General features: G+C 42.9%; 1 protein-coding gene across 2 annotated transcripts in view; it reads left to right on the plus strand.

The window, feature by feature from the left end:
* Window positions 1-23,172, plus strand: part of SNCA (synuclein alpha) — a 154,486-nt gene that overhangs the window by 34,439 nt on the left and 96,875 nt on the right. For both annotated transcript variants that reach the window (XM_019553413.1, XM_019553412.1), the window contains exon 4: window positions 6,750-6,895. In XM_019553413.1, the coding sequence (XP_019408958.1) occupies window positions 6,750-6,895 (146 nt within the window). The remainder of the gene's footprint in view (window positions 1-6,749; window positions 6,896-23,172) is intronic.

The following is a 23,172-nucleotide window of genomic DNA, read 5'->3' on the forward strand; positions in this document are numbered from 1 at the left end:
CTGGGGTTTGGGACAGACATTGCATAAAATGGTTTGAGCCAAATCAGTTAAGTCTAATACTACATTCAACAAGTTTACCTTAAACTGGTTTCAGCCATTCTCAAACTGGTTTATGTGCACTGAACATCTGTTCTGTTACAGGTTTAAACCAGTTTTTCTTCATCTGTCCCTAGCCATAATATTTTTACTGAAGTTTGTCTTGTGAATATTGTATGTAACAAACTGTTCTCAAGTTGCTTTGGATTTTTTCTTGTAACTATATGCTCATGGGTGAGGGAGAGATTGTTTTTTACCTGACCAGCAATAATTTCATCACCACAACAAGTTGTACTGATGCCCAGGGCAAACCCTGTGAGAGAGTGGAGGGGGGGGGCATGCAGGTTCTGAGGGCAGGGGGGAGGGTAGGGGCAGAGGATGTAGGTCTGAGTCAAGGTTGCGGGTACAGATGTCTGAGAGTGGAGGGGGTGGGAAGCTGTGGGATGCGGGGCATGGTTCTGAGAGTGAGGGGAGGGAGGGTGGGTAGGAAGCTGCCAAGATGTGTGCTCTGCATGTCATGGCTCTGTTATTCTTAATGCAACAGCATCTGGGACTGCTTTGAGGTTCCTGCCAAGGAGTGGACTCTGTGGGGATTGAGGGTGATTCTAGTGCCCCTCCTAACTTAGTGACCAGGGCAGGTCCCCTTTTGCTGCTAGGTATTTCTACTTTGCTGTTTTCATGCCAATAAAAAAGCCCCTGGAAAAATAGAGGCACCTATCATAGATGTGTGTGAAAATCTCACCAAATATCAGGCACTGTGTGTGCCTGCCACTTTAAGGACCTGGAGCTGGCAGCCTCCAGGTGCCTAATGAGGGCAGGCATTTTGGGTTCAGGGCTGCCCATATAAACAAGGCAGTTTGGCTGCTGGAGGTCAGGTAATAACACTGTTTGGCTAGGGGTTTGCTTAGTTTCATCAGGAGGTAAGGGAGGAGCTGTAGGGGATGGTAGAAGGGTTCTGGTCCAAAACTACACCCTGCTGGGAGTGGGTGTCTTGGTGGGGCTTCCAGTGGTGCAGGAGTCCCCAGGAAATGCAGGGCCAGTGATAACTCCAGTGAAAGGCAGGTTGGGGTGCTGTAACCCCTAGCCCTCACCTTTGGGTGGGTTGTGTTCTAATGGAGGTAGTTGTGGGGGCCATGTTCCATCAGAGGTAGTTGTGGGGGTGCAAGCATGAGGAGGAGAGTGGAGAGTTGGAGGCCAGGTGTGGCTGAGGCTGCCTGAACCCTGCTGGGGTTCAAGACCCCAAGCTGGAGAGTTGGGGTCAGGCATGGCTATGGTCACCTGAGCAGCCCCTGAGGAGAGGGGGCATTGTGAGCAGTGGGAATCCCCCTGTGTGAGGGGGGCAGTGTGGGGATCCCCTGGTGTGAGGGGGGGCAGCATGAGAACTGAGGGGACAGCAAGGAGAAGCCCCAGTATGAGGGGCAGAGATGTGGAGCCCAGTGAGGGAAGAATGGGGGGCTCAGCCAGAGAGCAAGAGAGCTGAGTCCTGACCTCAGTAAGTCCTCCAGTGTTGGGAGGCAGAGTTTGGGTCAAATATAACATCTGTAGGAGCACCATGACCTGCTGCCTGGGGGGAATGAGAGTCCCCTGTGAGACTCTGAGGCACCAGTTATGGTGTGAGGTACCCCAGCTCCCCACATCCATGAAGGAGGACCCAGAGAGTGGGACCCTGGGAAAAGAGTATGGATCATACCTTGATGCCTGCTACAGCTTCCCCTGACTGGCCCTGGCAGGGGCCAGGACCAGGAGGGTCAGAAGGGCAAGGAGGCCCACCGAGAGGGATGCCCAAGATCCAGGGGCCTGGTGTCCCAACTGGCCTGGGGGGCTGGGGCTAGAGGTGTGGTCCCCTCACTGGGACCTTTGGCTCCAGAAGGGGAACTGGTAGCAGGGAGATATGTGGCCTGGTATGATGGCGGCAGTGTCTGCCTGAAGGGAAGAACCCAGGTGGGGGTCCTACAGCAGGACTCTGGGGCCCATCGTGTGGGACTGGGACATATGAGAACATCATGATGTCATCTGCAAGGCTTGGGCTGCGGTGTAGGGGAGACATGGAGCTGCAGATAGCGCCCCCTGGCAGTGAGGCAGAAAATGGGCAGCCTCCTGCTTAAATTACTTCTACTAAGGCGTGGTGTACGAGAAAGCAGGCTGTTAGCCCAAGAACAGGTGGGCGGGCTGTGCAGAGATCGGCCCTGAGCAGGCCCCCTGTTACATACCTAAATACCTTAAAACTTGGGATTAAGACTTCTGAAGTGCTTTTGAAATTGTTATCCTAGCTAAATGAGTATTTGGCAAAGCCTGGATAAAGCTGAAATTGTATTTATGAGATGGAATGCTCCTTGGGTGACGTACTTTACCATTTTTAGTAGAAAACAGCTCTGCTTATTGTTTTGAGATGGAAGCAATTGAAATGAAGATTTGTCTCTGGAGAAAGCAGCTTTCCCTGGAAAGCTGGATATCAAGTTGTTCGGCAGCCTTTTGTCCTCATGACTGTTGAGCTCAGGAGTCTGAGCACTGCATTCCATGCCAAAGTAATGATTTGACAACACTTTCTGAGAGAGAAGCAAACTGCCATAGAGTACCTGCAAGTCTTCATTAGTATGCACAGAGAACGGTCTATATCAGATTGAATGCTCTATATTATCTCAAATTAGCAAACTATTTTTTATGCTGCATTTTACTCTTCTGTGCCAGCAGGATGCAATTACATTTCTGTCTGTTAGTTCTTCTTTGTCTTCATAATCAGTGAGTGCCATTAAATAAATACTTTAACATTTTATTGACCCAATAAAACATTTGCCATTTTAGAAGGTGTAAGAGTAAGTTGCTTTTGCTGTTTTATTATGAATGGTAAATTTCTTGCAGTAATCATATTGCCTGTTTCTTGTCAGGCTACTCCATCCTATTTTACAGCTTTAGCTACTGCTTTTTGGTTCCCATCTTGATTATGTATGTATTATTATTCCAATTAAATTAGTGTCAGCAGTCAAGATTCTCACTCCTTTCTCATGTTGGCATGTACTAAACCTTTCGTTGAGAGTATTATATTCATTTCTGGGAGGAGGAAACAGATTTCAGATACTGTAGCATTAGCAACTATATTCCTTGGATAATCACCCTAGCACATATTAACTATCGCCCTTGTCATGGGCAAAGAAACAAGTTATCATGAGGAAAAAGAAGGCAAAGGATTGCAAAGTGTCATCTGCTCTGTGATCATTACCAATGTGCATATACCGACTCTGCCATAAATGAATGGTTATGTACATTTGTTTGTATGTCTTATCAACTTTCATTACCCTGGATGGTAAGTTTGTATACTGTACCATAGAGCTGCTGTTGTACTACAAGACCCCACCCTCATTCTCCTTGCAGTCACCTGTGTACTTACCCCCTAAGAAATGCCATTTCAATAATGACACATTTGAGCCATTTTATATCATCATTGAGTTATTACATCCAGGGGGTATCAAACTTAGTTTTCCTTATTTTGTCAGTGACTGTTATTGAGGCAGACCATCAAATGGCGTAAATAAAACTATGCCATACCACTTTAAGTAAATGAAGTTATGCTGATAATGCTACTGAAATTGGTTGAGGCAAGCTGGCTCACAGTACCAGAGGATTCATCTCTTTGCCTTATTAAGGCTGCTGCTTCTGACTGTCAAAAATATTTTTGGGGCAAATAACTTTCATGGAAAACCAATTTTTTTATTTTTGAATTTTCAAAACTTTTCAAGTTCTCTATAGGGAAAAAACTTGAAAAGAAAATCTAAAAAACTGTTTAATTGGGTTCCTTTACCCCCATTTTCCTGCTGTTTTAAATAACTTTTCCTACCTTCTTTATACTTTGTCATAGAAAAAAATAGAAGGAAAAAAGGGTGGAAAAACTAGCAAAACCCTTCAGAAATTTAAAAAAAAAATTTAATCAAAAAATTGAATGCATCTTTATTTTAAAATTTTAAAATGTTTTCAGAATTATTTTGGAATCCCTGCAGATATTTTTCAGTGATCCTGTTCTTCACTGTTCTTTTCGACCATTCTAAGTAGAAAAAGAAACCTAAATTCTCTAGTTTAAGTAGTGCATATTTAACTCTTGAGACATGCCATATACCCATACTTTAATGTTTACAGGATGATATAGATTGCCATGAGCACATAAAGACCTGTCCTTTTCTAAAAGTCTATATGTTGATAAATAAGTAAAACCTTTCATGTAAATAATGCTCTAGGCTACTTATAAAATGGTCAAAAATCCCAAGGCAAGAATGAATTGATTCAATCTTTGCAGGTTAGTTTAAGCTTTGTAGATTGAACCAATAAGCAAGTGAACAGACATTCACTTTTTGATTCCAGAAATGCAGCCACGTGCCTGCAGTGGCCCAGGCCAGAAGCCAGGGTGGTGGTGGTGGGGGAGGTGCTAGAGCACATCTCCCTGCCCATCTGGAGCAGACAGTTTGGGCCAAGTCTAGCCCAACCACCCTGTAAGGGGAAGGGGGTTGCAAGGGCGGTGCAAAGCATCCTGGGATGTTGGAGGACTGTGAGCTAACTTAAAGTTGGAGGGGATCTGGGACAGAAGTTCAATAAAACAATTTAACCTAAATCAGTTAAGTCTGATACTACATCCATCCAGGTTTATCTTAAACCAGTTTTGGCCATTCTGGAAGTGGTTTACATGCAATTGACTTCTGTTATGCTACAGATTTTAACGGGTTTCCAATCACTTGTACTGTTTTATGAATAATTTCTGTCCCTAGCCCCAGTTTTTTTTTTGTAGGTAAATATTACGTGACAAGTTTACACAATTATTTACATAAGCTTCGTAATGGTAAGCTCAATGGCCTTAAATAGATTCTTTGGTGTTCAGTAAAATTCATTTAAGATTTTATGCTGGAAAAAAACATAGAAATGGTTAACTTGGATGCATTTCTGACATTTATCTATATTTTTTTCTGACAATGAGTATAGATTGTAAGCTTTGGAGCAGAGATTTTTTTTCCTATGTTTTGTACAGTGGCTTGTTTTCACAGATGGTGACTCCTGGAGGGTCCTCAGGTGCTATGGTAAAACAAGTAATAATAATCTGTAATTCAGCTTCTACTGCTTTTTTGTTTTCATTGTTAGTAGGTAGGAAAAAGTTAAGTCATACATTTGTGTTTCCTAAATGCTGGATAGGAAGTCATTAATCACATCTCCTAATGTAATATACAATCACAGAATCATGGAAAATTAAGGCAGTAAGGGACCTCAGGAGGTCACCTTGTTCAACCCCCTGCTCAAAACAGGACCAACCCCAACTAGATCATCCCAGCCAAGGCTTTGTCTAGCTGGGTCTTAAAAGCCTCCAAGGATGGAGATTCCACAACCTATTTGGGTAACCTTTTCCAGTGTTTAACTACCCTCCTACTGAGAGAGTTTTTCCTAATATCTAACCTAATCTTCCCCTGCTGCAACTTGAGAACGTGCTCCTTGTTCTTTTATTCATTACCACTGATAGACCATCTAGCTCCATCTTTTTTGAAACCACCCTTCAGGTAGTTGAAGACTGCTATTATATCCCACCTCAGTCTTCTCTTCTCCAGACTAAATAAGCCCAGTTCCCTCAGCCTGTCCTCACATAAGTTATGTGCCCCAGCCCCCTAGCCATTTTCACTGTCCTCCACTGAACTCTCTCCAACTTGTTTATCCTTTCTGTAGCAGGGAGCCCAAAACTGGACACGGGACTCGAGATGTGAGGGAGCTGTGAGTTTTTTGGAGCGGAAAAGCAAGGTCTATTCTCTGTTAATTTAATTGTGAAATTTTAGATATGAATGCATCATGGGAATCGGATTTTTAAGAGAGACTAGGGACTATTTGGACAAAGTGAATAACCAGATAGAGTTTTCCCAGGAAGCTCTGTAAGTACTGACAGTCTTGAAAATTTTTAACCCTTTTTAGGTGACTAAATGAGACCTCTTCTGATAATCTGGCCTTGAATCTTTAATGCATGGAGTCTAACTGCACTTCCCAAGCCAATTTCATTAACACGCAAGCTGTCCCTGGATATGAATGAGCAGCCAGAACCCTGTATAATACTGAAAGGAAGAATGGAAGAATCATTCTTGTGTATGTAGGGTATGTGTATTGCAGGCACCAAGTTAGATTGCCTGGGTATCTTTGATTTGTTTTGGCTTTGTTTCTTGTTCATCGTGGGCTTCTGTCCCTGTAGTGGAGTACAGGTATCTGGAAACAGATAAAATATAATCTCTGAAATTGTGTTGCTCACAGGTTGGGAAGCAATGATTGGTTTAGTAAGTTGTTTTTGATTGCTTTTGCATGTAGCCAGACTGTTGTATGAGCTAATCAGAATGCATTTTCTCTATTGCATTGCACTGAATGTAAAGGCTATGGAATGCAGTTGGGTATCATAAAGGCCCATAGCTAATAACTTCTGTCCTTCCATAGTGGAATCTGATGTGAGCAAACAGGGAAAAACCTTAATAAGCAACAAATGAACTACAGCTAGGTCCTTAATTCTAGCTGTGCTGCTGCTGTAGTATTAAGTGATACCATTTCATGTCTTATGATTTCCGTGGGATTCAGAGAGATTGTAATGGTTCCCGTGTCTGCCCATTGATGTGCTCTCACTTTTTGTCCTATCAACAGGGTACTTTACTTTCCCTGACTAACCTTCAGCTCCCTGTACAGCAACTTATTTATTTATTTATTATTTTCTACAGTGGCTGAAAAGACCAAAGAACAGGTGTCTAATGTTGGGGGAGCTGTGGTGACAGGAGTGACAGCAGTTGCACAGAAGACAGTGGAAGGAGCAGGGAATATTGCTGCAGCCACTGGCTTGGTGAAGAAGGATCAGTTGGCTAAACAGGTTTGTTTAATTAACAACTTTTAAAGATAGGAATATAAACCTCTGTAATGGAGAGCCACTGTAAATTCTAAGGAGAATTGGTTCTTGGCAAAAGGAAAACATGTATCTTCGTTGCTCTGGTGAAGGTATTTATGCAATGAAATTTATGTTATGATATAAAAATGAAAAATCTGAAAAACAAGTATGTTGTTTTATAGCTTGTTTTTTGAAAGATACTGAAGGGATTTAGGAACTTCAGGGGGAATTTGGTACCTAATTTCCTTTGGCCCCTTGAACAGACTAGCCTAAACATGGAGGAAGATTTTGAAATGTATGTTGGTAACTCCAAACCCTTTAATCAGTTAAATTAGAAGCCTGAAACTGAATCATATGACAGTAATGATCTTGGAGCATACCAGGGATTGAACCAGGTATCTCTTCAACTAAAAGCATAAGCAACTCATATCTTCCATGGATTGAGTTTAAAAGGGCCCTGTACTCTCCATAGGATACATTCATAATTTTTATATGCTCAGGAGCAAAGTCTGCAGCAGACTCCAGTCTCTCTGTTTGGAATGAGGTGAATTCAAATAGCCTCTGAACTTCCCTAGACTTTGACAGTTATCTTTAGTGGGCATATCTACATGTGCATTAATGTGCAATGAAACCTAATGTGTCTTAAGGGCAATGCCCCTTAAGGGGCATTAGGCAGGTGTCTACACGTGGATACCTTAAGGGACCTTGAGGTCAGCACCCTGGACAGTTCCCCACACGTCCGTGCTCTAAGCCCCTCTTCAGCAGATGAGAGCAGGTGGGAGCGGGGTTGTTGTTGTCACTAGTTTTGCCTTTGGGCAGGGTTCCTGGCTGACAATGCAGCACTGTAGGCAGTGGGACACCTCACTGCCTGCCCAAGATTCAGGCACACTTAGAAGCTGGCACTGTGGCTCCCCAGAAAGAGCAGGTAGGCTGGGTCTTTGTCTACCCTAGCACCCGGCACTGCATTGCTTGCTCCAGCCAGCATGCCTCAGTGCTCCTGCCTGGTGAGGTTTTTCTGTGGTGTGACTCTATCACTGGGCATGACTTTCCCCTGCGCATGCTGCACCCAGCGTGCGGGGGCTGAGCCTTGAGGAGCTGATGCTATCCACTTTCTTGCCAACACTGCCTGTGAGAGAGGCAGTCTCAGCTCCTCCAGGCTCAGCCCAGGCATGCTGGGTGCAGTGTTGATGGGAGGGGGGAAGTCGCTTTGGATGCTGGAACTGTGCCAAAGAAAGCCCTGCCATGCTGGAGCCATGCCAACTGGAACAGGCAATGCCTTGCCAGGTGCTGGGGTAAATGCAGACCCCTGTCTGCCTGCTCTCTGGGGGAAGCCACAGTGCAAGCTTCTAAGGGCACCTGAATCCCGGGTGAGCAGTGAGGTGTCCCGCTGCCTGCAGTGTTGCATTGCCCAGCCAGGAACCCCACCCTGGGGCAAAGGCACATTCTTTGTTCTTCTGCCATTCAGATCACGGTTCCATATGCTTGGCTGCAGTGGGTGCAGCTGACAGCGTTAAGGCACTGTATCACATCTACACTTGGCTTAAAGCACCTTAACTACTCGAGCATAAATTTGATACCAGCTTTATGCAGGTATCAAATTTACTCCAGAATCACTCTAAGGCACCATATTTAAGGCACATTAAGGATGGGTATGTGTAGACCCATCCTTAATACACCTTACATATAGCCAGTAATGTGATGTTAGTTTCCTTATGTTGCCTTAAGGACACACATGTAGAAGTGTCCAGTGTGTCATAACTGCAGTTATTTTTGTTTCAGCACAGAAATTGTCCTATACTGACAGTTGCCTCATTTTGGTATCTGAAACACTGCACTTGCATCCTAATGCCTCCAAGAGGGAAAATATGTGATTTTTCAGATGCTGAATTATGGTAACTGTTGATACATAATGATTTATTTAATGATGACCAGTGTGGTGTTCTTCTCTCTCTGGCTATTTTTGCCTCAGAAGAAACCATATCACTGTTATGTTTTATGTACAAATGTATTTTAGTGTTACAAAAATAAGAGAAAAGAAAATAGCTTTTTCAAAAGAATGAGTTTTAAATGTTGACCACTAAACTGTATTTAGACTGAAAAGTTGATCTGTGTGATATTTCCCCCCAATTTGTGTTGAGATAAGTAGTTAATACTAACTTCTTTCAAGTAACTCTTCTGCATTCTCATTATTTGTTATTAAAGTGCACTTTGTCTTTGTGAACCCTATGTCTGTTTTAGAAAAAGGTATCATGCATGATGAGTGGAATGTCTGGTGCAGAGAACTAGATTAGTTTAAAAACTATTCTAGTGGTTTTGTTGTTTGAAGCAATTCTAACCCTGGTTTTTAATCCTTTTTTGTTCATGTATAGAGAAAATGCTGTTTAATGTGGTCTGAACTCCTTTTAGGAGCTATTTGGAAGATCAAGAAAACAAACTAACTGCCAGGGTATTTAGAAGACTGCTGAAAAGCTGTAAAATTCTACATCCTTAATTTCTTACAAGTTGGGCAGGGTCTCTCCAGTGGCTTTACAACTTAAATTTGTGTCGTTTCCTGTGAGGTGCATTGTTTGAAGCATTCATCTCAGTAGATATCTCATAGATGTCAGACTTACTACAGTATAACTCTTTTAATTTTTCTGATTCCTGGCTTTTAAAATTGTAAAATTGTAAACTTTTAATTTAACCTACTTCTGTAATACAGATCCCCTGATATCCTCTCTTTCCTGATTTTTGCTAATTTAATTTTACATAGTATAGAATTGATAAAACTACAAAACTCCACATCTTCAATAGAATAAAATCATGTTTGTAGAATAAAAAACATCCATAATGTATATTTCTATTATTTGGAGACTATGAGATGCGCAGTTATGATATACAATTATTATATTATTTCAAATATACAAAATCAGTGATTCTGTTGCTTATACTGTCATTTAAATTTTAGGCTGTATGGGGAAGTAGGCAATTCAGAAGTTTAACATCCAGATTTCTTAGGCTGCTCTGCAAATCTTTGCCTTACTGTGTTTTTAAGAGTTGTAGCAGTCTAGAAAGTGTCAGCTTACAAAATTCAACCAGTTTTTATAGCTTTTTATGACACATAATATAAAAATTAGTTTAATCACATTTTCCACGTAGTTTCACATTTGGTTTTATGCAAAATATGGAAAACATCTGCTAAAACTGGGTGTTTTTCAAATAACAGGGAGCATGTAAAAGTAAGGAAATATGAATATAATTTGTAAACATAAGGAAATAGGAGTGTAATTTATGTAATGTATTCATGTACTATGCTATTTGAGTGGGTCAAATCTCCTGATAGTTCATATAGATGGTAGGAATCTTTTGCTGCTTCCAAAAGATAAAGTCCTTTAGATAAGTGTGTCTCTGGTTCCTAGGTTCTATTCCTGTTGATATCATTGTAATTTGGGTTCACATAAAACAAACAATCTTGTATCTCTCTATGCCAGATCAGGGTTCAGTTATTACCATTACATGAAAACCCATTTGTATGATTTGACAGGAAAACTAGAAATCAAGCAGAATTATTTAGAAATAGACAAAAATGGTTTTACAAGCTGGAATTCTTTTGCATATTTGACTATAGGAAGTTGCTGGTGTAGCATCATTTGAATTTGCCTCCAACTTTGTGACAAATTGGCTTTCTCAGCTTTTTAGCTAAGCACTAGGACCTGGATTGTTCAAGTAATAATGTGCCGGTAGGCTATCCTTGGCTCAGTTGGACTGCATCTGAATATTGAAGACCACCTGCACAGAATTGGTTGCAGGATCAAGGGACATGATAAGAATGGGATTTGTGATCTATGAATATGTGATAGCTGGCTGCCTCAACTGCTGAGCACTAATATTCATTTTGTGTAATTTCTTTTTTCTTTGTTAAAGCTAGAAATATATTTTAATTTGGCTGCTATGTAAGTTTTTGAAGCAGGACAGAAGTGACAGATAGAAAGAACTGGGGTTCTCCTTTAAACAATTTGGGTGTGATTCCCTCTAAATTAATAGTAATGATTGCATTCCACCTCTATGCTATAGATTTATCTGAAACCTGTTGTTTTAGTTTTTTTTTTCCTTAGGGATCTGGTTGCATCTATGAAGTTTAATATTACTGATTAACCATTTCACTTGATGAGCTGTGACTGGCATTAATTTCTTGGGCAGACAGGAGTTTGTGCCTTTCAAATTGCTGATTTGGAAAAAAAAAAAAGGGGGTTATGGCCTAATGAAATAAATGTGTTCATGTGTAGGGGCAAGGGCATTAATGGAATAGAATCTCCAAGCAGATTTTTAGGGAAATGTTTGCTGTGGAAGCCTGCATCTATCTGCAACTATTTGTCTTTTAATAATTCTTCCTCTAAGAGGTTAAAAGTTATCTGTGTGTCACTCTCCATGTCCTGGGAGCATGAAGAATAATGATAATGATATAATTGGGCTTTGTCTTAGAAAGCTGCTGTCACAATGAGCTGTCTGTCAGCCTAAATTCTGACAGCATTATAAACCAACATAAACTTTGAGTAGGAAGTAGTGACAAATCCAACTAATGATTGACAGGGCCAATTTATTGGCACACTCAGTACTGCATAAGAGTTTGAGTCTTTAGAAGGAGTTCACTTGCAGATAGCAAAGCAAGAATAGTCACGTTTTATATTAAGCCTAGAAGTTGTCTAAATACGGTTAATGAATTATAGGCAGATGTTTTAATAACCAGATAATTGATTCTTATATCTAAGTACAGGACTAAGTACAGACAGGCAAAAAGCCCGAGGCTGAATCAGTTCAGTCTTTGCAAGCAGGTTAGTCTAAACTTCAGAGATTAAACTGAGAAACAACTGGACAGACATTTACTTCTGATTCAGGAAATGCGGCCACATGCTTGCACTGGCTCAGGCCAGAAGCCAGGAGGTGCTACAGCATGGATCTCTGGCATGTAGCCAGCATGGGCTGTGTGTTCACTTCCTCTTCCTGCTGCCTCCAAGGTCTCTGGGATTTGCAGTCCAGAATCACAGCAGAAGGACTCTGCAGGGTTGTTCATCACTTCCTCTTCCTGACTCCAGGTACATCAAGATTTGTAGTCCACAGTTGTAGCCAGCAGTAAATTTTTTAGCAGGCCAGCGGAGCTGTGTACTCAGGAGCTGGGGTCAGGGAAGGACAGTTCCTGTCTACCTCCCTCCCCTTCCTCCACCCCACCCCCTAGCCCTTGTCTGCTGGAGCAAACAGCACAGCCCAGCTCAGCCCAGGGCTAGAAAGTATGCTGGGATGTTGGGGGACTGTGATTTAACTTGAACCAGGAAGGGGTCTGGGACAGAACTTTCTTAAATCAGTTCAGCCCAAATCAGCTAATTCTGATACTAATTCAACCAGATTTATCTTAAACCCATTTCAGCCATTTTGAAATGGTGAATGTGCAAATTATATGCAGTCCAACTGGGCCAAGAACAGCCTACTCACACATTATTACTTGTACAATTAAGGTAGGGGGCTTTTGACCTGATACCCTACTTTCAGGGGACTAGAGTCAAGATTGGGGAGTTTTCCTTCACAGCTGTGTGATTCTGGACCCAATGTCTGTCTGAGAGAGCTATGGGTCTGAATGCATCGCTGAAGTGGGTGTCAAAGACTGCTGGCCCTCCAACATGGGACCTCTGGCTCTTTGGCCCCTGTCCCCTATCAAGAATCATGGACCTGCAGCCCTCACCAATGTCTGGTGCTCGTATCAGGCAGCTGGCCTGAGCTGGAGGCCTGCTTATCCCAGTTAAAGCTGCCCTGCTCTCCTGCAGTGTGACCCAGGCTAGGACTGGAGCCATGAGTAGTGGAAGAGCTTCCCCTGGGGCCTCCCAGTGGGAGGATGGATGATATGGGGCCACTGGGCTCTGCTACCAGAAGCTGCCGCAGCAACCACCTGACCCAATGGGCTGGTGGGCTATGCTCTCCTGCCCTTCTGAGTGCTCCTGAACCCCTTTGGGACTGGGCTGGATATGCTTGGGAGGCCTGCACTTACAGGGTGACTGGCAGTTGTCCAAGACTGTGTGCATTAACTTCTTATCCTGGCACTGTGACTCATCTCTGCTGCATTGCAGGGTATCTCCTGCATCTGGAGCCCCCAGTCATGCAGCTTGACAGCCTGGATCTAATCACCCTCTGGCCTATTCATTTTCCCTGTACATGGCCTGATTTGTTCCCTGAGCTGGTATCACAGGCCCTGGTGACAGGAGTCACTGGTGCATAGCCTTAGCTCAGAGGCTGCAACCAGAGCTTGTAATTTTCTCCTCTTCATTTCATCAACATACACATCTTTCATTTGTTCAGCAGGTGTTCAGCCACCTGTCCTAGACTCAGTATGCTGGCTGCCACAAGCTGGCTTTCTGCATACAGGTGTAGAGCCTGCAGACAAGGGGGAAGGGTCACTTAGCTTGCACGAGTGGGGAAGTTGAGGGGGCAGGTCTGGGGTTGGAATGGGCCTGCAATTGCAGGAGGAGGGCTGGGGGTTGCCCTGAAGGTTTAATACAGCCTGCACCATGAGAATTGAAATCAGCTGCTACCCACTGCAACTCACCCATGAATCAGACCTGAGGGAGTAGGGGGGGAAGGTGCTGTTGGGCCTTGTGCCTGGTTCACGTCCAAGAAGCAGCCATGACATCCCCTGGTGGCTACATAATTCCTGCTTCAGCTTGAGTTCTAGGGGCTCCCATCCATTACTCACCCACCACACCTTCGATGTTATTGTTTTGTTAGGAGAGAGGCTGCCTGAGGGACCCAGAGTGAGCCTGCAGTTGTTCTCCTGTGTCAGGCCTCAGTCTTTTCAGCCTCCACGCTTTTTCTCTTGCTGAAACTTTTAGCTCCAGTCCATAGTACTGGACTGAGCTTCTGGATCCTCAGCTTCTTTTCTGGCCCTTTGAAGTCTTTATCTCTGCCCTCTCTTGGCTTCTGCTCAGGCTCTGGGCCCGCTGGAGTCCAAATTTATCCCTCTTCTGGGCTCCAGGCCCACTGGTCCTCAGTCTGTGCCTCTTAGGCACTAATGGAACTACCCTTCATGAATTCTATAGGATTGCCCCTCTGGGCGTGCTTGGTGTGTGCCCACCCAGGTGCTATTGGATTGCCCCTCTGGGTGCTAATGGACTTGCAATCTGCCTTTCACAGGCCTGCCCAAACCACTGGACTCTAAGTACCTGGTTCTCCAAAGGCACTGGACCTTCTCTTACATGCCTACTCCCTCCTGGTCCCCCTCCAGGCACCAGACCAAATTGAAGCCAAAACACAAGCGCTTCTGGCTATAATTAAACTACCCAACCCTCAGCTTCTACTCCAGCTGTCACCAAGCCTAGCACGCCCCAGTCTGGCTGTCAGCCACAGGCACCTCTGCAGAGCTCTTCCCTGTTCAGCCTCCAAGGTCAGACTACTTGGCCTGGCTCTGGCCCTGGCTTATCTCCCTCAGGCCCTGCCCATTTCCAGTCAGGTGACCCTCCAAGATTGCCTGCAGGTGCCTTCTAATTAGTCTCATTAATTGAGCTTCATGGCGACCCAGCCCTGGCTGTGCCCCATCCCCCTTGCCGAGCTCCCCTTGGCTCTTTCTCTCGTAAAGTGACAGAGCACCCCATGCTGTCTGTCACAAGCTGCTTGCCAGCCTGTCCAGCTGCCCAACACAGCAGCCACCATGGCAGCAAGAGAGAGAGGCTGAGACAATGGTTCCCATGTGGGAATCCTTCCATCATATGTGTTGCTTTCCAGAAGTGGCAGAGAGGGAGGTCTGAGGGATTTTTGACGGGGAATTTTCTTTTTGTTTCTGCAGGAGTTGTCAGACATAGCTTCATGGTATCTGCTACCCCTGACCTAAGAGTGCTTTCTGCCAAAGCTGCTATGTACCCTTTTGCCCGATGAGCTCAATAAATACTACTGATGCTTTTTTGTGAGTAGGTTGGGGAGAGGTGGAGCTGTTTATGCACAAGTGCTCGGGGTATCTGTACTTAGGCTAGAATGTCTCATGGAGCACAGCATGGCCCTGACAGAGATGGCAAGAATGTCAGTTAAGCAGATTTATGATCCCATTGAATGGGACATGCTCTCAAGTGCCCAAGAGTGGGGGAGGGGAACCTAGTGCCTTGGCTGGGCTCCAGGCTTCAGGTGGAAAGAGTGGAGTTGCGGGGGAAAGCAGGCAATTTACCCTTGTCCAGGGTAAATTTACCCTTTTCGATTTACCCTTTGCATGCAGCAGTGGACATGCAAAGGTGTAGTTTGGGTCACATGGCTCTCGCTCTTACTTCAGAGGCTTGGGGCCACTGCTCCCACTTCACCTGGGCTTAGCTGCTCAGGCCACCTCTGCAATCTTGAAATTCCCAGGGGCTTTCAGCAGATGCCTTGTGATTCTGTCAATGCCACATGCTGTCTGGGCTGTAAAATTCTAGGGTCCTCATCCCCCAGTCAAGGAAGTGGCTGGCCATTACCCATGCAGTCCTGACATTTCCAGGAGTGTCTGTCAGTGTGAAGGTTCAGTATCTCTCCAACAGCATCCGCACACACACTCAACTAGCTATTTGATCATCTAGTAAGTAGTTGATCAGTGAGGCAAAAAAAAGGAAGTCAAGCTGCACATAATGAGAATGAAGCACATGGAAAGAGCCTTCCCTCCGGGGGAAAAAAAAACTTAAAAAAAAAAAAAAAAGAGATGGCAAATATTTAGGGCCTAACTCACCCACCTTTTCTTTGCATCCTTATAAGATGGAAGACTTTAATGTAGTGGATTCTATTACTAGCATGTTATGAGTTTCAACCCCAAATAGTACTTACAAAATTTTATTAGATTTCATTTTTTGCACCTTTACTTTTTCTTTCTTCATCCCTTAACTGGCATTGTATAAAGTCCCTGTTTTCAGGAGACTTCAGTATAAGTATAGGTCATAGAATCATAGAAAATTAGGGTTTAAGGGACCTCAGGAGGTCTTCTAGCTGAACCCCCTGCTTAAAGCAGGACCATCTACAATATCATCCCACCCATGGCTTTGTCTACCCAGGTCTTAAAAATCTCCAAGGATGGTAGTTCCACAAGCTCTCTGGTTAACCTGTTCCAGTGCTTTACTATCCTCCTAGTGAGAAACTTTTTTCCTGTTATCTAACCTAAACATCACTTGCTGTGACTTGAAACTGTTACTCCTTGTTCTGTCATCTGCTGCCACTGAAAATAGTCTTTCTCCATTCTCTTTATAACCCCCTTCAGGTAGTTGAAGGCTACTGTTAAATCCCACCTCAGTCTTCTCTTCTCCAGACTAAATAAGCCCAGTTCCCTCAGCCTTTCTGCATGAGTCATGTGCCCCAGCCTCCTAACTATTTTTGTTGCTCTCCACTGGACTCTCTCTAAATTGTCCACATCCTTTCTGTAGTGGGGAGGGGGGGCAGAACTACCCACAGTACACCTGACATGGTCTTATCAGTGCCGAATAGAGAGGAATAATCACTGCCCTCAATCTGCTGGCAATGCTTCTTCTAGTGCAGCTCAGTATGCCATTAGCCTTCTTTGCAACGAGGGCACACAGTTGGCTCGTATTCAGTTTATTGTCCGGTGTAAGTTCCACATCCTTTTCTGCAGAGCTGCTGCTTAGCCAGTTAGTCCCCAGCCTGTACCGGTGCATGGGATTGTTCTGTCCTAAGTGCAGGACTTTGCACTTCTCCTTATTGAACCTCATGAGATTTCTTTTGGTATATCACATCTGCTGGTCTCCCACATCGACAAGAGTCGGCCATGTCATCACAGAAAACAGTCAGGTTGGTCAGGCATGACTTGCCCTTGATGAATCCATTTTAAATGTTCCTAATTACCTTCTTTTCTTCCAAGTGCTTAGAAATGGATTCCTTGAGGACTTGTTCCATGATTTTTCTGAGGACTGAAGTGAGGCTGACTGGTCTGTAGTTCACTGAATCCTCCTTCTTCCCTTTCTTAAAGACGGGCACTATATTTGCCCTTTCCCAGTCATCCAGGACCTTTCCCTGTCACCATGAGTTTTCAAAGATAATGGCCAGCAGCTCTACAATCACACTGGCCAACTCCCTCAGCACCCTCAGGTGCATTGTGTCTGGTCCCATGGACTTGTACATGTCCAGATTTTCTAGATAGTTCCTAACTGGTTTGTTCACCACTGTTGGCTGCTCACTTCCTCCCCAAACTGTGCTATCAAGTACAGTAGTCTGGTAGCTGACCTTGCCTGTGAAGACTGAGGTAAAAAGAGAAAAAAAGGGCTGAGTACTTCAGTCTTTTCCTCCATCATCTGTCACTAGGTTACCTCTTTCATTTAGTAAGGAACCCACACTTTCTCTGATCTTCCTCTTGTTGCTGATATAATCATAGAAACTCTTCTTGTTACCTTTCATGTTCCTTGCTAGCTGCAACTCCAACTGTGCTTTGGCCTTCCTGATTTCATCATTGCATGCCCGAACAATATTCATATACTTCTCCGTGAGTTGTTTGTCCAAGTTTCCACTTTTTGTAAGCTTCCTTTTTCTGTTTTAGCTCATGGAAGAACTCTGTGCTAAGCCAAGCTGGTCTTCTGCCATGCTGTCACAAGTGAAGAGACAAAAGGCAACACACTGATAAGCGGCTGTTTTGTGTTATTATGAATTTATTTGGAAAGGAAAGAGAGAGTGAAGGAAGTATGAGACAGAGATAAGGAGCATCTGCTCTCATTACTTTCCATCATCCATAGTTGTAACCCTTCAAGAATAGACATAAGCAGAACTATTCTAGTATCGGAACAAAAAAATCATATGCCAGGTTCAGATCCAAGACTCTAATGCAAACAGTCCCCTATGCACCTAAATTGAAATTTCATATTTAAGACTCGATTCCTTCTCTATGTGAAACTGATGTTTGAATGAACTAGGCAAGTACAAAGTGTTTTGGTTCAGAGCTGAGAACTAACCTTCACATCAGGCAAACACTAACTTGGTTTGAACAAGACACTGTTTGCATCAGGACATTACAAAATACTTCTGAGTATAAGCAGCCACTTACTGTACCAGATGAATCTGAAATCACTTTGGAGAATGGAAGCTAGGTACCAGAAACAAGAAATACAACAGTTTACTATTTTGTTATTTTTCCCCCCACAAAACCCTTCAGTAAGAATTTTGGAGTAAGGAAGTGGAGTACTATTAAAATATTTCAGGCAAGAAATATTTCAGGAAAGAAGTTTTGCTTCCTTATTTACATCCACATGCATAACTAGCTCTTATTTTTTAACAGCTGAACTAGCTCTTATTTTTTAACAGCTGTATAGAACTTAATAGCTTCACCTGATAAGCCTTAGTTGGCTTCATTCACCCTTGAATGTGCTGTCTTCTCTCCTGCTTCCCCCAAATTGTAGAATGTTTGCATATCTGTAATTGCTCTTAATGATTACTCATGTGGGGAAGTGATTTTCCCCAGCTTGGGCAATTTCTCTAATGCCTTGCAAGGAGACAAAGCAAGGGTAGGCTGAGATATACCTTTATAGAGTAAAGAGTACAGTACAAAGACCCAGTTCTGCTCCGTTTGAAATCAAGGGAAAATTACCCCAATTTCAGATTTAAGTGTTACTGCATCTCACCAACTTACATGTGACTGAAGAGATAAATGTGACTGTGAGATAACCTTACTCCCCCAACAAAGTTCACTGCACTATTTATTAGACCACTTCAGAAAAACCACACTTAGAAGCGCAATTGCCCTGGGTGCAAAGATTCAATTATTTTTAAAACTTTCAAACAGTTTCATGGTGAACAGTGTATTGTCCTGGCCCTGTAGGTCATGACTCCACTCCCTGTCCTGCAAACACACAAGGCCTCTGATTGGCTGGTAATGTTAGGGTGCCAGCTAATTAGGCAATTCAAAAAGAAGGGATGGAATATTGACACAGTACCAAATACCAGATGATCTTAAGTCATCCTTTCTGGGCCATGACCTGGCAAATGGGGCAACCTGACTGCTTCCGTTCACTAGGGCTTCAGGAGAGTGACTCTGCATGTCCCTTGGCTTCTTTAATTCTGTACAGATTTTAGGAATCTACTGGGTTCAGAGGGAAAAATCAAATCATTGCTTCTTTTGCAGGCAGAAGATTGGGGACGTAGGGAAAGAGTTTCTTTTCCTCCCATTGACGAATGAGAGGTTATTCCTATGGGGAACATCATAAATGCTGTGCCCTGGAGAGGGAGGGGAAGGGTGTGTGTGTGGGGTTGCTCTAGGAAGGGAACACTACAATAATGCTAGCAAGACCACTGGATATTACTATTCATATGACCAGGAAAAGTGACAGATGAACAATGGTAACTAGTAAAACGGTGTTGGGGCTTGACAAAAAAAGCTAGATGCTCTATGTATGTGCCTGTGGTAATCCCAGCAACATAACTAGACTGTGTAACAGACCATCTGAACCAGCTTTCTGTCAAGTGCACATGGTTTCAAACCATTACTCGAATGACCAAAATGATTAGAAATTAGCTTTAAGACATGAAAACAGAGAAACACTCTGCTTCTTTACAGGCTATTGAACGCATCTAAGATTTATGGGACTTCATGTCTGTGAGCTGTAGTCATGTTTCTAGTCCTGTATCCTGTATTGAGTATCAGCAGTTTAAGTGCTTTTCATAATCTACACTTTACATATGCATTGGTTTCCCCAGACAAGTCAGAAAACAGTGGTGCTACGTATGCGTGCATAGGTATTTTGATATAGATTTCGGGCACATTTAAGTATATTTTTTTCTTCCATTAGGGAACTTGGCCATTGCCAGAAATCAGTACGGATGAATAATTTCTTAAGACAGGTTAATTGTGAGCATAAGCAAAATAGCAGCAAACCCACATTCAGCACTTGCTTACCTGCACCCATGACAATATGCAATAAGAACAATTCAGTAATTAGCAGTTTTCTTTGGATGGATCTATGCTACCCAGAGAGAGGACAGTGGGCTGACCTAGGGACAGAGGCTTCCCTGACTCTTATCACGATCAGTGACAGCCCAGAGATGGGTCCAGCCCAGTGCTGGGCAGACCACATGAGCTCTGACTGAAGCTAGACTGCTGCCCTGTGAGTGGGTGTGAGTGAGATACTACAATACTTCATGGGATGTTGGTGGCATGTGACCTACCATGAGTCATGAAGGGATGTTGTACAGATGGTAATTATGGTGCTCTAACCAACAGTGCTGAGGTCTGATACTACATCCATTCAGGGTTATCCTAGATTGAACTTTAGCACTCTATGGGCCCTGATTGCCTGTTTGGTTATAGCTGTAGAGTACTTTCTGCAGACCTATTGTGCAATAAGTGTAAATTCTGTACCTGGCCATAGTGTCCAGAATGTCACTTATGCTAATATTTCAAAAATCATCAATTTTTATACCACCCATAGTGCAAAGTACTCATGTTTATGACACATTAACTATCTGTAAAAAGAGCCTTAATATAAAATGTGGCAGCAAGCACTCTCTCCCCTGTGATGCATTATGTATTTCCTTGGGGGCAGGGAGGAAGTATTACTGCCTTTGTAAACATGTTTGTAAATGGGGAATAGAAATCAAGAGCAGGAGGTACACAGATATTGCAGTTGACTTGTACTACTTCTATTTTATTTTGTCCTCTGTGTAGGCATTTCAAGAGGCATGTCTGGTAATGACTCTTAATCTGTAAGGCTTAAAGAGAAAAATGGAGAAAATAAGATTGCTATGTTTGTAGTAACAGAGAACATGCTTTTCCCTGAGTTGAAAAAGCACTTAAACCCCTTGGGTGTTTTAGTTTTGCTTCATCCCCATGCACAGCTTCCTTAGCATCAAGGGGAGTTAAATAATGATTTTGGACAGAGTGCACTAATTAAGGGAAGTCCCCTTCCAAAAAAATCCCCCCCAAACCCCTAGCTATAATGTTTGTCCTTGTCACAAATGTTATAATGTTGTGATTTTTAACAGTGCCAAATTTAGCTGTTGTCATGCATCTGATTCTGAAATCTCTTGTAAATCAATCTTGAAATGCATTTTGTTATCCTTCTTCTTACTGATATTTATTATTTGTGTTATGGTAGCATCCAAAGGCCGCAATCAGGATCAGGTCTCATCCTGCTAGGCACAGAATAAATTTATGTTTATACAGAAAAGCATCTGCTGTAATTAAATGGATTTGAATGCCGCCTTCTTAAAATCTTTACTTTCTAGCATCTGACATCTGTTAAGTCCCATTGTAGTAGGGAAAAGATGAGGAGGGGAGGAAAGGTGGAAACTTAACATGCTATAGTGACTCTAAAGTGGTTAATACACTGCAAACTGAATTGGACTCATAAGTATACAATTACAATAGCAAGGCCTAGATGACATAGCTCATCTTAATTACCAAGCTTTCAGGGGAAAGAAGCAGAAGTAAGAAGCTTATCATTTAGACAGTGGGTAATTCTTCCCTATAGGAAGTGTTATTAAACTAAAACCCTTTATTTAGTGAATTTTGAATAAGAATGCAAAAGAATGAAAATGGTAGCAACCTTCCTCATTTTCTTATACACCTGGGATGTTACTCTCTGGATTTCTCAGAAGACTTTGATCATAGCCTCATGACAGATGTTCAATAGAGGGCGTCACATGAGGTGAAGAACACAATATCCTGTATTTAGTCTCTACTACTGCCTATTTGTGCTACTTCATGTTGTCATCAGTCAGATGTTCCCATCCCCTTGGTAACGTTAGCCAGTGCTAGGGTCTGGAATGAATCTCCTTGAGGGGGCCACATTAAGTAGATGTCCTTCGCAAAATGTCTTTGTTTCCCTTTTGTGAAAGTAAGCCCTGGGAAACATTGCACACAGCAGGGAGAAACCAGACAGTTATTTCTGTGCTTGGTTTAAATCAGTGTTTCTCAACCTGTGGGTCGTGACCCAAATGTGGGTCTTAAGAATATATGAAAGGATTGCAAACAAACTTTAAAAATATATTCTCCTTTAAAGGAGAAAAAATGTGGGGAACCGTGGCTTTTCCCTGACAGGCTGGCAGAGTTCCATGCCCCATATACATCTCCTGCCCCACACAGTGGCGGGCCTGGGGCTTGGTGGCAGGGGGCAGTGGGTTGGGAATGAGGGACACTCGGTTGGACTAGCCATTGATGTTTACAAATGGGCCCTGGTACAAAAAAGGTTGAGAGCACTGATCTAGATTTCAAATTTAATAGGAAGCAAGCCTCCAAATCCCTTATGTGGCTTTGGTAGTCTCAGTGATTTTTCAGTGATGATGAAGTGTAATGGTGCTTTGTTGTGGGAGGTGTTGTTTGTTTGTTTTTCCTGCCTCGTTAAATGTACATTTGAAAATTTGGATGATGCCTTCTCTTTAAAGATTTTTACTTCATCATCCTTTAACATGACTTGAAAGTTTTGGACTTGCCACAGAAGTGTATTAAGTAGCTCATGTGTTGCTGGGAGAAACTATGCAGATGATCATTTTAATGACAGAAAATATTACAAACTCTTTAGCAATTTCTTCTGTACATTAGCTTATACTGATGATAATAAGTAGTTTAGGCTCAAGATTTAATTTACCATAAATTGTTCTCTTGAGGGAGCAGGTTTCAAATATTAACTGTTAAATTTAAAAAAACCCCACAATTGTTCCTTATAAAACAGTACTTATTCCCACCCACTTTCATTATGTATAATGTTTGAGACACCACACCTGCAAAATGGTTTAAACAACATTGATATGCTTTAAGTTTCAGTATTTACTTTTATTTTGTATTTTATTTGTAAAAAAGGAAATATATTGTCTGAAAACGTTGAATTTTTTTTTCTTAAAATACTTTCTGAATTTTTTTGGCCTTATTTTTTTCTACAAATAAATTCTGGAAGCAGAAACCAGAATTATGTTAGATTTTCAGTTTAGGAGAAACTTCGTATTTGGACAGAACACAGTGTTATTAAAAGTGTCCCTGCTTTCCCTCCCCACCCAGCCCATTTTGGACTCAGCGGGCATATCCACAAGAGCACTCACATGCACTTTGCAGTGTCTCAAAGGCTTTTGAGGTGTTGCAAAATGCACCCTGCGCATGTGATTTGGCTCTTCATGCTGCATATTTGCAATGCAGAACCAAATTTAGATACCAGGAAATCCTGGTATCAAAAAATGCATGAAGAAAAAAAGCAGGGTGGCTCATGGTGTGTGCCACCATGGCAGAGTGCAAGCAGGCGGCTATGCAGGGTGGCAGCAGTGTATGCCACCCAAAACTGGAGCCTGGCCAAACAGCACCACACTCCAGC

Source organism: Crocodylus porosus, unplaced genomic scaffold (assembly GCF_001723895.1).
Source record: "Crocodylus porosus isolate Cpor-Errol unplaced genomic scaffold, CroPor_comp1, whole genome shotgun sequence".
In the NCBI taxonomy this organism is placed as follows: Eukaryota; Metazoa; Chordata; order Crocodylia; family Crocodylidae; genus Crocodylus; species Crocodylus porosus.